Consider the following 14,225-nt stretch of genomic DNA (forward strand, 5'->3'; position numbering starts at 1 on the left):
GTATGCGATGTATTCTGTCTTTTACCAAAGATATACCAGCTAGAATTGACCGATCATGACTCGACAATGAATAATAAATTATAACGTAAACACCACCACAAATACTTAAATAGGTTGAAGTAAACATATTTTTTGGATTACTAGATTATAGTCCTTTAAGTCAGTGCCAAAAGAGAATCTATTTATTCGCCCTCACAATAATTTTGGCGGGATTTGAGATGGTCACATACTAAGTTTGTAACATAGCACATGAGAACGATAAGTAACGGAGCTCGAAGCTGAGACTAATAGTTAAGGAGTCGTATCTGGACGAGGTTTGCATGTTATTGTGATTGAGAAACTCATTGACCATGGACAGACTGAACCGTCTGGTGAAGCGGATCTCTATCATCATGCTATGGGCAATGATCATCATGGTGGCAGGTAAGACTTCTATATCAACTATAAAAAAGAGAGCCAAGGAGAAAGAGAGAGAGAGAGAGAGAGAAAGAAAGACAGGGAAAGAGAGAGAGATTAAACGAGAGAGGGAGAGAGAGAGAGAGAGAGAGAAAAGAGAGATAGATAGATATTGAAACAGAGAGAAAGAGAGAGATATAGGGAGAGAAAAAGAGAGAAAGAGAGAGATTGTTAATATTGTTATCATATTGTTTCTGATGTGGTTGTTGCGAAAGTGTTTAAATATCCCAAATAACAGGTAAGGCAAATTTATTCTTTAAAAAAGAATGTGTAACGTTACTGTGATGTAAGTGACTAACCATCATTTTTTGGAATACAAATTCTACTGCTGTGATTGACATTAATTGTTGGTTTCCACTATTTTAAAGGTGAAATTAAAAAGAGCAGTCTAGTGGCGGATCCAGGGGGGGGGGGGGGCACAGGGGGCATGTGCCCCCCCCCCCCGGACCAAAACAAAAAATAATAAATTAGTGCTCACTACCCTCCCCCCTTTTCCTTGATCTTATGATGAAAAACACTAAATACAGGAAAACAAATCTGAGATTCATTAGTAATAACATAATCTAATAAAGAAACACAATGAACGGTCATCCAAGTAGTGTAATTAATGAGTGGATACATAGAAAAGGTTACCAGCAGATTTAACAATTCATTAGCTTCATGACATGATGTGGTATTTGTGTTTATTTTGCGAAAGGTTGAACCAGTTTGGCTATATCTAAACATTATTGCACAGACTGATCAGGAGGCCTATAAATTACTCCTTTATTTCTGTTTCTATTACATACATGTCTATTTCGATAAATATACTTTCTATCATCCATTGTTAATATCTAAATCACCTCTATGTTTAGGACTAACGTCTGTAACCAAGGCTGCGATTGCCGGAAGTCAGACAGGTAACGACTTTCATTTCATTTGATAGTGCTTCCTTTTATGCTAAGCTTTTCAAACTTTAGAGGTCGAGTAGGTAAAGAGCATTACAGGTACCTCGGAACAAGCCTTTCCGGATATGTTTGAAGAAAGCTCAGTAAATTTATAAGTTCTATTATTTTGAATAAAATATCAAAATGTACCATACATCCAATATTTGAGTATTCTTGTTCCGTGTGTGGGAACTGTTCTGTACTAAACATAAATATTCTGTTAAGACTACAGAAAAGAGCTGCACCTATTGTTGTAGGAATTTGATTATGATGTAAATAGCTTGAATATACATAATAAAAAAGCATTAAAATTGCAATCCATTTTCACTAGACGTGACTATTTTTAGCATGTAGTATATGTACAACTGTGTTCATTGAAAAGCCCTGGTCCGATTGTGCAATGAGGTGGTTTTAACACTACAGTGTGAGTCCAAAAAAAAATTACACCTAGAAAATTGCTAATTGTTATAAAAATCATTTATGAACAGTAAATTATTTTACATCTTATGAAAGAGTGTTTTATCCCGAATCATTTAGTGTAATTTTGTGTCGTATGTGTTTACGCTTGGATGAACAGGGGGCATTGTTTGCGAGAGTGCAAAAATCGACTTGCGCCAAAGTTGCTTATGTGATATTTAAATAAAACAACTAGGATTTGGGTATTAATTCGGTCTTTGCAGATCCAAATAACATCCCTAACAAAATTAATCATGCCACACATATCAAATATCAAATATCAACGAACATTTGTGCGCGTGTTTGTTTGTGTGAGTGACTTTGCTTCTACAAAAAGCATATGCAACGCATTTCATTTGATACATTCAATTCGTTCTCTCACTCCGCTAATCCCAACATAATACCTACTGTATAGGCATAACTTTGGCGCAAGTCGATTTTTGCACTCTCGCAAACAATGCCTTCTCTTCATCCAAGCGTGAACAAATACCACACAAAAATGGTACCAAAAGATTTGGGACAAAACACATTTATTAGATGTATATTAATTTACTGTTCATATATGATCTTTAAAATAATTAGCAATTTTCTAGGTGTAAACTTTGTTGTTGACTCACACGGTAGTAGACTTGTTAATACGTTGAATGTTGTTTTTCCACAGTCTACTCTTGTGAATACTTTAAGAATTGTTTTAGATACGCTGGTGGTAAAATCTGGAATAGTCTACTTTTTGCTTTTTCTTATGGGTTCCCGGTAGGAGGAAATTCTACGAGAGTCAGAGTGCCTTGTCAAGGTAGCTCGGCTATTTAGGGTAACAATATTACAGCTCTTAGAAACATTCATATTAAGTGCTTTATAAATGTTATTGATATTATTATCATTATCTTTATCATCATCAATATTGATATTTGTAATATTATTACCATTATTATCATTAACCTATGGGCCTATTACTACTATTATTTTTATTATCATTATTACTAGAGCCATTATCATCATCATCATATTGATTATTTTTATCGTTGTTACGGTTGCTCTTATATGCATGTACACATATTTCTATTTTATCATCATCATTACCATCATCACCAAAATACAAACTGAACTCACATGCGGAATAAAAAAGCGCAAATCAAAATACATTGAGATAAGTTTCCATGATTAAACATGTTTCTAGGTGGCCGAGTAAAGCTCGGTGAAGGGGAATCTTTCACCATCGAATCGACCTCTGACCTTTGGGGTAAGTATGCTGGTGATCAGGATATATTGTGGAGAGTGAAGGTCCCTGAATCATGTGATGTTCTCATCGTATTCGAGTACTTCATCACAGAGACTTATATGGATTATCTGTTCATTGGAAATGGAACGAAGAAATCAGATTCTCCGGTAAGAATCATAACTATTGTATTCAAAATTGTCCGTGCAACCATCTATACTCTAGATATATATATATATATATATATATATATAACGAAAATAATAGTAAACCTAGTAACAGTAATGCAGATTTGATAATGATGATGATGATGATGATGATGGTAACAATGATAATATTTGAAATAACATTTTTAATAATAATAGAACATAATAACAACTAGACATCGAATTCGACAATCGTCACTGCGACAAATCTGCCTCGAACGAGACATAACACATGTATAAACTCAATGGGTGGATGATTTGGTCTTTAGGACTATTTGCTGGGAGAGGATATAAAACATATTGCATAATAGACTCTGTCACTCTGATAATTCTTTTTTTTTAAGGTAAAGTTTGTAACTTTTATTCTTGCGATTAATTTTGTCAAGCATAGCATAAGCCTTGTTTTCATTTTCACATAAATATGCATATATTTATTTGATAAGACAGCGCAATTCAACCTTGTTTTTAACTCGAGATCTCCCTTACAACATTTTAACAAGAACAAAGAACTGTCTCTGTCTCTCTTCGTCGTTCTTTCCCGATTTCGATTTCAGCCATTTGTTTTATTTATTTTCTGCTTTTGTCATTCCAACGGCATTTGAAAGACAATACTAATTTAGAACTTCCCTCAAAACGAAAGGGCTTGGATATGGCTTTTTAGTGGGAAAATAACGATTATTAGTTGTCGAATCGCCTTAAGTGATTGCTGGCAATCACTCGACCCAAGAAATATTCTGATTTCAGACCCGTTAACCGAATGGTCGTAAGTTTTGTGCTGCACAATCAGTTTAAATTTGGCCCTTACGAGTAATGGGTTATTGATGTTATTGAATAAAGCAGTTAACCGTTACGGACAAATCTCACGTTAACTAATAGCCGGGTCACTTCAACTGCGATTCTGCAATCACTATAATATCATGGTATAACAGATATGTTATTTCCTGTTGTTCCTGATGTTATAGACATGGGCTTTATCTGGTTACGCCGCACCATCTCAGATCAGGATGAATTTCTCTGCAGTATGGATCAGGTTTAGTACATCAAAAAGACAAGAAAAACTCGGATTCAGAGCCAACATAACACCTAAATGCAGTCAAGGTAACATACTGCTCCAATAGCGCCGCTAAATGGAAGGGTAACGGGGTCACTACCCCCAACCCTCCACTTCCTTTGATCTGCGAAAAGGAAGACAAGGGAAGAAAAGAAGAAAAAAAAAGGAGAGGAACGGAAACGGGGGGAAATACCTAGATTTTCAAGATTTCAAATTTATTCATGTTTCCAACAAAACATTACAAATGAATTATAAGCATTTAAAACAAATATAAGAAATACATGTTGGAAACCCCTAATTAGTAGCTTTATGTGACATGTACAGTACGTCCCAGAAAAAACGAAACCGATAACTATCGATGTTTTATCATAACTATTAAAGTTACAATTATAATTAATAAATGACACATATTTGTAAGGCTTAGATCCTCCTCTTTCATTTGATGCAACTCATATGATACACATTTCACGCATTGGGGATTAAAATCTATTTGAAGAGAGGAAACCAAAAAGTCATTTGGCGGACGGTATCTGAATTTCAACGAGAAAATTTCATTATATGAGTAGTATCAAATGAAAGAGGAGGATCTAAGCTTTACAAATATGTGTCATTTATCAATTATAATTGTGATCAAGTTATGATAAAACATCGATAATTCTCGGTTTCGATTTATTTTGGGGGACGCACTGTATATTGGGATTTGTCATTTTTAATTGACTGGGGAGCGTTTCTTGAAACCGTCATGATTCCAAGTTCGCCGGCAACTAACTGAGATGCGTGTCTTAAATATAACACATGTTTCAATAGGATGTCGGCGTAGTTTTACTTATGACGGTTTCATGAAACGAAGTAGTATTTTAGAAAATATTCCTAAGCTTGTTATCTTAATGGTTCAAACAAACAGTCTTCATGACAGACTCACATCGGATGCAAACTCATTTCCGCCCAAACTGCAATGTCATACCGGGGTTCAAGATTAATCATTTTTAACGACATTAACATTGATCTACAAGGCTCCTCCTTTCAATCATTATTCATTTTTCTATTTTAAATCTACGCATTGATTGATGCAATATTTTAGTTATAAGGCCGAGTTCAATGCTACTAAACACCTAAATTTCTAATACTATATTTTCCTTTGTTTCGTAGATAGTACATCAGTCGACACGGTAGGTAAGTTATTGAAATATACTTGTTTTCATGCTTATCGGCATTGGCCTATTTAAGCCGCACAAAGGGTAGTCTGCACGCCCCTGTAAACGTAACAACCAATACAATAGAATCCCTCACTGTCTTTGCAGAAATCATTGCAAGATACATAATCTTAAAGCAACAAACTCCTTAAAGAAATCACATCAAACTATGTAATATGTTGAGCAATACCTGCATAAGTTTATAGATGATTATTCTAACCCTAAAATTAAAAGTTTGATAAAATGCAAAGTAATACAGATAACTATACACTCTGGAATGTAAAGTTGTTTTGACAGACATGAGCGTTTTAAAAGGAACAACTTATTATCATTGTTGCTATTATTATCATTATTATCATTAATGATTTACTAGGTTCTGGATTTCAGGCATTGGATGGAGAGACGTATCAGATCGCTTCACCGAACTATCCAAACAACTATCCTCCAAATATAACATTAACATGGGGCTTTCAGCTACCAGACCCACGAGAATGTAGAATCTATGTCACCTTCTTAGACTTTGAAACTGAACAAGATAATGATCAGGTAATACCTTATAGCATTTGATCTGCATTATACCAACTGTCTTCTAGATCACATTTAATGATTACTTTCGATAATACAGAATTGTCTTGTACTTATCAGAGTAATATGCAATGATGGAGAGAAATCCAAATCAACTGGGAACTAAAGGAGAGCTCTTCGTTAATTTCTAACTTTGTATTAAACGTATGTCGTTAAAACAGATTTTAGAATCTTTACTAGGAATTCTAGAAATTTAGAAAATCGTGATTGATGAAAAACAATTATGATGACAACCAAAACAATGTATCATCAGAGCACTCTGGTTCAACATTCGTCCTACGGGTAAGTAAAGTACTGTAAAGGATTGATAATTTTGATCTATATGTTCATATGTAGTTCCGATGGAGAAAAGGATGAGTATATGATCATTCAACCTGTTTATTCTCAGAGGGTGGGGCATGGGGTGTGTGTGTGGTGCGCAGGGGCGGCGATTTATTTTCTTGACCAAAATGCGAGGGACGAGGGAGCAGTGGCGTAATGAGCAAAACATGTTTGGGGGAGGGGGGGGGCAGAAAAAAATTCGCATCACCACCACTCTTAGATGTTACGCAGGCCATCGGAACGTTTTTCAAAGTGGGGGGAGGGGTGGGGGGGGGGGCGGGCTAACGTATTTTCGATCAGATAGAGCAAGGCAAAGCAAAGTGGAGCATAAATTGGCGTGGGGTCCAGGGGCAAAGCCTCGGCGGGTGTCAAGGAGCGGAGCCTCATGGAGCTCAGGGGTTTTAGGCATTTAATTACGGTAAGATGAGCATATTTTGATACCTCCACTGGAATGCAGGTCACTAACAGGAGTGGGGTCCAGGGGGCAGGGCCCCCAGAAGCTCAGGGATTTTAGGCATTAAAATACGATCAGATGAACATCTAGGGGCCGCCATAGCGCTCCTTGGTGGGGTTCAGGGGGGGGGGGCAGATCCCCTGGAAGCTCAGGCTTTTAAGGCATCTAATTACGGTCAGATGACCAACCAGGGGACCGCCTTAGTGCCCTTGGTGGGGTCCAGGGGGCAGAGCCCCTGGAAGCTTAGGGGAAAATCATGCCATTTTATCAACATTTGTAAATCACTGGTATCGTCTTAGAAATAAAACACGCTTGAATTTCATTGGGAGGGATTTGCCCCCCCCCCCACATCAGTACGCAAGTGCGAGGGTGCATAGTGAATGAGAGGGTGAAGTTGACGGAAGTGACTATCCCCTCACATGCTTTTGAAGTTAAGTTGCATTAACAAATCACATTCCTTAGCAAAACTATAGTATAAAAACAAGCAATATAATTTGTTCATACTTCAATTTTCTTGGTATGTACTTGAATATTTTTAAGGATATTATACGAGGGAGCGTAGCTACCGAGAGAGAATTTTTTTCATTATTATTTGTCTAAACGCTGCCCTCTTGGGCCCTCCAGAGCCTAAAAATGTGTTGCAGTCTTTAATTAGTATTTGCTATACATTTTTTGTTTGCATTTTATCAAATTCTGAGGGAGGGGGGGGGGGGGAACGATAACCCTACAAAAATGAGGGGGGACGTGTCCCCCCCCCCCCCCAGAATCGCCGCCCGGGTGGTGCGTGTGTGTAAACAAAAGGATGTCTGTGTGCATGTAATAATAATAATACAGCATTTATTATGCGCCATCGATCTAGTAAACTATTCTAAGGCGCAGAGGGATAGAATTAGAATGAGAAAAATAGAGAAATATGCGTGTGCGTGTGGGCGCGCGTGTGTGTATATGTGTGTGTGTGTGTGAGTATGTATGTGTGTTTGCGGGATGACATACTAAACAGTGCTCTTCGGAATTGGTAGGTTGTTCAATATTTAACATCTCAAACAATCTTTGAAAAGTTACGTAAACTTGCTTTTTCCCCAAGCTTGTGTGCCTGTGGGCGGGTGTGGGTGTGGATGAAAGTACGTCTTATCATGTCCATGATCTTATCGACTACTCATAATAGAAGCATCAACTAGACCCCATTCCAGAAATTGATAACTATATTGTCTTTAATTTGTGAATCATCTTTAGGTTATTATGGGTACTACACCCAGAACTTTTGGTAGTGCAATCAAAGAAACATTTTCAGGAGTGGGCGTTCCCCTCAACCATCCTATCCTCGTGCAACCAGAATACTATTCGACGTACGCTTATATTCGGTTTACATCATTAGAAACATCGTCCACGGCTCGTGGTTTTATGGCTAACGCCACAGCAGACTGCGAACCAGGTTAGTTTATTGATTAATTTTTTTAAATTTTTTTTATTTATTTATTTTTTATATTTTTTTTTATCTACGTTTATCTAGACCACAGCATCACAAGGGGGCCATTCATTTAAAATAAGTAAGATATGCCAGAAAATAGCACATGTTCTAGTCTGACACAAACCTCTCCCAGCACTCTGGTCATTAAACTTTGAAGACAAAAACAATTGTTGTAGAATTTCCCGTAGAACTGAGTCGTATTAAAGGGATCGTTTAACAAAGTTAAATCTGAGATACACGGTCCTACGTGTTATCAGTGTCTGTGATATGGTGTAATATTGAAGCCCTAAAAAATTGCGCTTCAAAATGATCAAGAAGTGCCTCAAAAAAGTAAAAATCTTTGAGTGACCGGTTTTACCATACTCGTTTTCCCCATTAGACTGTAGTGTTATGAAAACCGTCAGGCGAACGTTTTTCACAATTTGTAATTCCAATCATAAATATTTTGATAATCAGACAAGCGATCGGCTTGTAAAAGTCATGGGGTTCCTGACTGACCTAAAGGTTTATAATTATCATTGCATCATGAGCTAAATCCAAAATTTTATTTCAGAATCTGAGACAAAGTCACCGGATCCCTTTTAAGGTAATGCAAAGTTTTGGGAAATTTTGAAAATTGGATGGATAGCAATTCTTTAAAATGTTGACATATATGGATGCCCCTGTGGATGAATTATAAGCACTAGAAAAGTTAGCCCCTAAAACACCTTTGCTTTCGAGAATTGAATAATCTAAAATTTACCGGTGATCCTGGTAAATTTCGAATATTTCAAAAAGCTCCTAAGGCCATTCCAATGTAGCTGCGACCATGAAAATCTCAGAATATGCTGTTCTGATATATAATTTCCAAACGGGAATAACAAATTGGTCGATTGTAGTCAATAAATATTGTTTTGAAGCTAAAGTAATATCAGTATTTAGAGGGTGCTATACAACATAAAGAGTTTGTTATTTACAATCTCACTACTTTAAACTCGTTTTCAACCACACACAAGATCATTGAATAGAATCGCATATGCTTCCGATATGTTTATTTGAACCACATTCATGACCCATACCAAGACTTTGTATTATCTTTAATACAAAATTTGAACTGCAGACAAATAACTATACAATCTCTCAAATGTACTTTGAGGCAGATAGCAGTAAATCGCGTTTGAACAAGGGTCACTATACGAATTCCGCTGAGTTTCAGCCCAGTTATAACACCTATCGGCTATGATGTCTTTTTCAGACTGCTTTTCGCCCTCTTTCCGTCTTTTTTTTTTTTTTTGCTTGAAATTCTGCAGTGATAGTCAGAATCACAATACGCAGAGCACCTCGAAGGCGTTTTTTTTTCAAAATCTGTCAAGAGGGCCATATTAGACGCCATGTTTTACTCTGTATAATATGTTAGTATGGGCGGGCGGCTGTTAGTGCCACAGCACGTGCCATCACGTGTTCTTCATTTACTGCAGTGCTTGCGAGCCTTTTAGGTCCCACAATCTATCCAAATTTAGTTCGAATTTCGTAGGCGTAGTCTCTAGCATCCCATCAAGGATACTGTGTTCTTCGTTCTATGAAATCACTCGTGCGCCACCGTTTTTGACGCCTTTCTTTCGCCCTACCTATCTCCACTATTACAGAAGCTACAGACTTTTACAAGTTGCTCTGGATAGTGAAGTTATTTCGTTTGATACGCAGAAAGACGGGCCGCATATTGCACTCAGAGGCGGTCCTCCGGGGAAGGGGGGGGGGGGGGTGGGGACAGTGCTCCCCCACTTTTTCAAGCACCCGAAAAGTGCTCCTTTTTACATAGGAAAATTGCCCCTTTGACTTTTTAAGAAGTGCCCCTTTTTCTACATAGCAATAGTGCCCCTTTTAATTTGACAAGCGCCCCTTTTCCTTCGACAAGTTCCCATTTTCCTTTGCAATAAGTGCCTCTTTTCACTTCTGATAAGTGCCCCCTTCATCTCTGATAATTGTCCTATTTAAATCTGAGAGATACGTGCCTCTTTTACTTTGACAAGTGCCTCTTTTCCTTTGTAAGAAGTGCCCCTTGCCCTTTTATAACTACACCCTTTTTAACTCGGATAAGCGCACCTTATATTTTCACATGTGCCCTTTTCCCTTTCTAATAAGTGCCCCTTTTCCTAATGATAAGTGCCCAATTAAAAAAGGGCCCCTACCCCCTTCTCATAAGTGCCCCCCCCCTCTCTCTCTCTGGTTAATGACTCTTTTCAGGTACGAGAAGTTACTCATTTTCACTTCAGATAAGTGCCTCCTTCACCTCCGATAAATGCCCTTTTAAAATCTGATCTCGGTGTCCATTTTCTTTTAAATAATGCACATTTTCCTTTAATACAAGTTCCCCTTTTTTATTCACATAAATGCCCCTATCAACATCTGATGAGGGCCCCTTTTCCGTCGACAAATGTCCATTTCCTACTCGACTCACAACATGTTTTCATATCATTGTCTTTTAGGTGTTTCAAATACTACGACCACTGGGCTGCCAAACGAGGGAACCACTACCCCTACCTTCAAGGCTACAACACCGGTCCCATATAAACCATCTGTAGTAGTTCCCATACAGCAGAAAGTAACGAATGGTACAACGGGTGAGCTTCTCCGCCGCTCCTACGCCATCACAGACCGGGGAATGGTGCAGATGTTCCGTGGGTGGGTCGATGTACAGGGCCAGGGCGCCCCCGACGATTTCTGCAGGTAAGTCATAATCAGTGATTATTATTTGTCTCGCCCTTTCAATTATTTTTGCCGGTTGCATTATATATAGGGTTGTTGGAATAGACTGTGGCTTTGTCAATCCAGATCTAATTGAATTCAACTTGATTTTCTAAGCTTCGATATCCGATCAGCATTACATACAATGACACATGCTGTACACCATTACTCCTGTTATCTTCCTCATTGATTCACAGGCATGCGTAGAAATGGGCAACAATTTCTTGTACATGAATCCATGTAGGGTCTTGTGCACTTAGGTTATTAAACTTTAAGGGTTATGTTATTTTTACTCAATCTTCTTGTATAGGGTCGTGCGCACCGATGGAAAGCCATTCTTTTCATGTCTTCTCGCTGGATCTGAAGAAGACGATTTACTAGCCTATACTTCACCCAACCCTTCAGAAGAATGGTTTGATCCAGGTTATTCCAATACATGGTACATGAAAGACGAGGATAATGATGGGCGAGACGACTATTGCAGGTAAGTTTTATATTCTCATTTGTCTCTATTTTTCATTCATTGTCTTGGGTAAAATGTTTGCATTGTACAAACAGTAATACCACCGAAAATTTCGCAATTTTTGCAGTTTAAGATGTCACTTGACAGAGTCAGAGACATAAATGAGAACAGTTTGTTGTGACATAATGATCCAGTGATTCTTGGACTTTCATTGAATGACATTATACATCTCCCTCCAATATTTATCATCGAGTTCAATTCATCTTTCTGAGACTTTTTTTCAAGAACATCAAAATTACATTTATATCCGTGTTTCCATATGATTATGTCATTGTACATTTGCTACGGTGTATTATCTATTTGATTATATATTTTTCTATTGTATATTGTTCATGTGCTTATCAGTATTCAATACTGATAGCGCCAATGGTTATTGGCCTATTGTCGTTGTTTTTGTCACTGGCTTGAGCGTTTATCGTAGGCCTATCCTTGTTAATGTATAACTTATGAATTATCTGCCTTTCAAGGTGACACTCGTATCGGTTTCAAATTACAAAGATGTACTATTCATACTTCATAGTTTCATAAGATTTGGTTAATGATAATGAATACTTGCCATGGTAATCAGACATTGGTGCCCAAAAGACACTATCGAACTGTCAAAGACCAGTGCAATGCTCTATAAAGGCCTACAGAGGTCTATCCATGTAAGGGCTTATATCTGAAATAATGATGTCTATCACAAGCGGGTGTTAAATAGAGATTGAATAGGAAATAACACAAGCTACCATTATTAACAATCTTTTTCTCTTTACAGATGTATTGGTGGTGTGCCCTCTACGTTGGTCGTCTGTTTGAAAGCTGGAGCAAATGGATTTGAGGGACCTGGCAGCGATTTCTTACCTCCTAACTCCCCTGAAGCATGTCTCTTCCACCAAGCCGATCCTTTCTTTGGCTTCTAATCGTCTCCTCATCGATCCCATGCTAACATTGTTGGTATATTAGATCTGATAACGAACTGAAAATTGCAAGCATTAAAGGTAATACAAAGTTTTGGGAAATTTTGAAAATTGGGTGGAAAGTGAATCTTTACAATTTGATATATTTGGATGCCCCTGTGGATGTATTATAAGAACTAAAAAAATTAGCCCCCAAAACACTTCTGTTTTCGAGAAAAATTGAATATAAAAATTTACCGGTGCTCCCGGTAAATGTTGATACATTTCAGATAGCGCCTATGGCCGTACCATGGTAGCTGCGACCATGAAAATCTCAGAATATGTAGTTGTTATTTACAATTTCCAAACGAGAATAGCTAATCGGTCGATTTTAGTCAAGAAACATCCTTTCATAGCTAAATTAATATCTTGACCTTGAGAGGGAGGTATACAACATAAAGAGTTTATTATTTATAATTTCATAACTTTAGACTCGATTTCAACCGCGACAACGATCAATGGATAGTGTAGGAACGCATATGCTTCCAATATGTTCATTTGAACCAAATTCATGACCCCATACCAAAACTTTGTAATACCTTTAAGTGCGATAAAGAACGAGAGTGATTGCTCTATAGGAAAGCACTGTACGGGTTCATCTTCTTTACCTCTAATCAATCTGACAACATAGATAGTGAAATGAATCGGGGAGGGGTTCACCGTGCACTGCCCCCCCCCCCAAAAAAAAAAAAAAAAAAAAAAAAAAAATATACTCCTGACTTGAGTGTACATGTATATACAGTACAAGCGTGATTCGTCAGTTGTATTAGATTTCTATCACATGAAAAACAAGATTATCCGACATTATAATGCCTTAACATGTTACACGTCTATATACTTTAGACTACTGATAATAAGATGTTTATGAAATACGAGACCATAATAAAGGCTTTATACTGAAAAAAAAAAAATGTTATCATTGTCTTAATGTTATGCAAGTCATTATAAGTATTAAAGGAAAGGACTTATTGAACTCAGAATCAAATATATCAACAGATACACGACAGTTTCCAGGTAGGCCTATATAATGGCTTTAACAGTTCCATCTAATGCGAAATTTGAGAAAGAAAGAACTTTGAGAAATGATCGGGAGCCAGATCGATAGAGAGAGAGAGAGAGACAGGAAAAGAGAGAGAGAGAGAGAGAGAGAGAGAGGGGGAGGGGAGGGAAAGAGAGAGAGAGAGAGAGTGAGGTAGAGTAGAAGGAAGAGAGAGTGTGAGACGGGTAAACTGGGGCTCACTGGAGAGAGAGAGAGAGAGAGGGGGAGATGGGGGTAGTTCTTGCTAAGAGTGAACATAATCCTTTGAAAGGTTTTACACTTGAATTCTAATACTAATGTTATCATACACCACCTGCATAGAATCGTGTTTGACAACAATATTTCGGAACAGGAATATCAATAGAAGTTTTAGTAGGGTTTCCCTGTTTTGTATCACACGAGCCTCATCTTTGCCAAATAAAAGAACATTTCATTGCCCCGTGAGGATCTATGGCCAACTTGGTTTTAGTCTGTCACATCATGACGTTTATTCTTCTATTTGTGCTTGCCAAACAAAGCATTCACCATAAATTGCCCACCTCGAACCTAGTTAGTAAAGTCTCCAAATCAATATACCGGTTTTCTAACAGTTCAACTTTATGGAGATTCATTTCTTGGGTACCTATATTGACGAGTTACTCCATTGAACTGTTATTAATGAATAAAATA

The 14,225-nt window shown here is 37.6% G+C and overlaps 1 protein-coding gene across 1 annotated transcript in view; it reads left to right on the forward strand.

Annotated features, from left to right (window-relative positions):
- The first annotated feature begins 228 nt into the window (after positions 1 to 228).
- Positions 229 to 14,225, forward strand: part of LOC583105 (cubilin) — a 49,173-nt gene continuing 35,176 nt past the window's right edge. The window contains exons 1-4 of the mRNA XM_030994672.1: positions 229 to 423; positions 1,311 to 1,355; positions 3,016 to 3,224; positions 4,223 to 4,290. Of these exons, the coding sequence (XP_030850532.1) occupies positions 351 to 423; positions 1,311 to 1,355; positions 3,016 to 3,224; positions 4,223 to 4,290 (395 nt within the window). The 5' untranslated portion in view covers positions 229 to 350. The remainder of the gene's footprint in view (positions 424 to 1,310; positions 1,356 to 3,015; positions 3,225 to 4,222; positions 4,291 to 14,225) is intronic.

This window comes from Strongylocentrotus purpuratus, unplaced genomic scaffold, assembly GCF_000002235.5.
Source record: "Strongylocentrotus purpuratus isolate Spur 01 unplaced genomic scaffold, Spur_5.0 spur5_contig_851, whole genome shotgun sequence".
Classification (NCBI taxonomy): domain Eukaryota; kingdom Metazoa; phylum Echinodermata; class Echinoidea; order Camarodonta; family Strongylocentrotidae; genus Strongylocentrotus; species Strongylocentrotus purpuratus.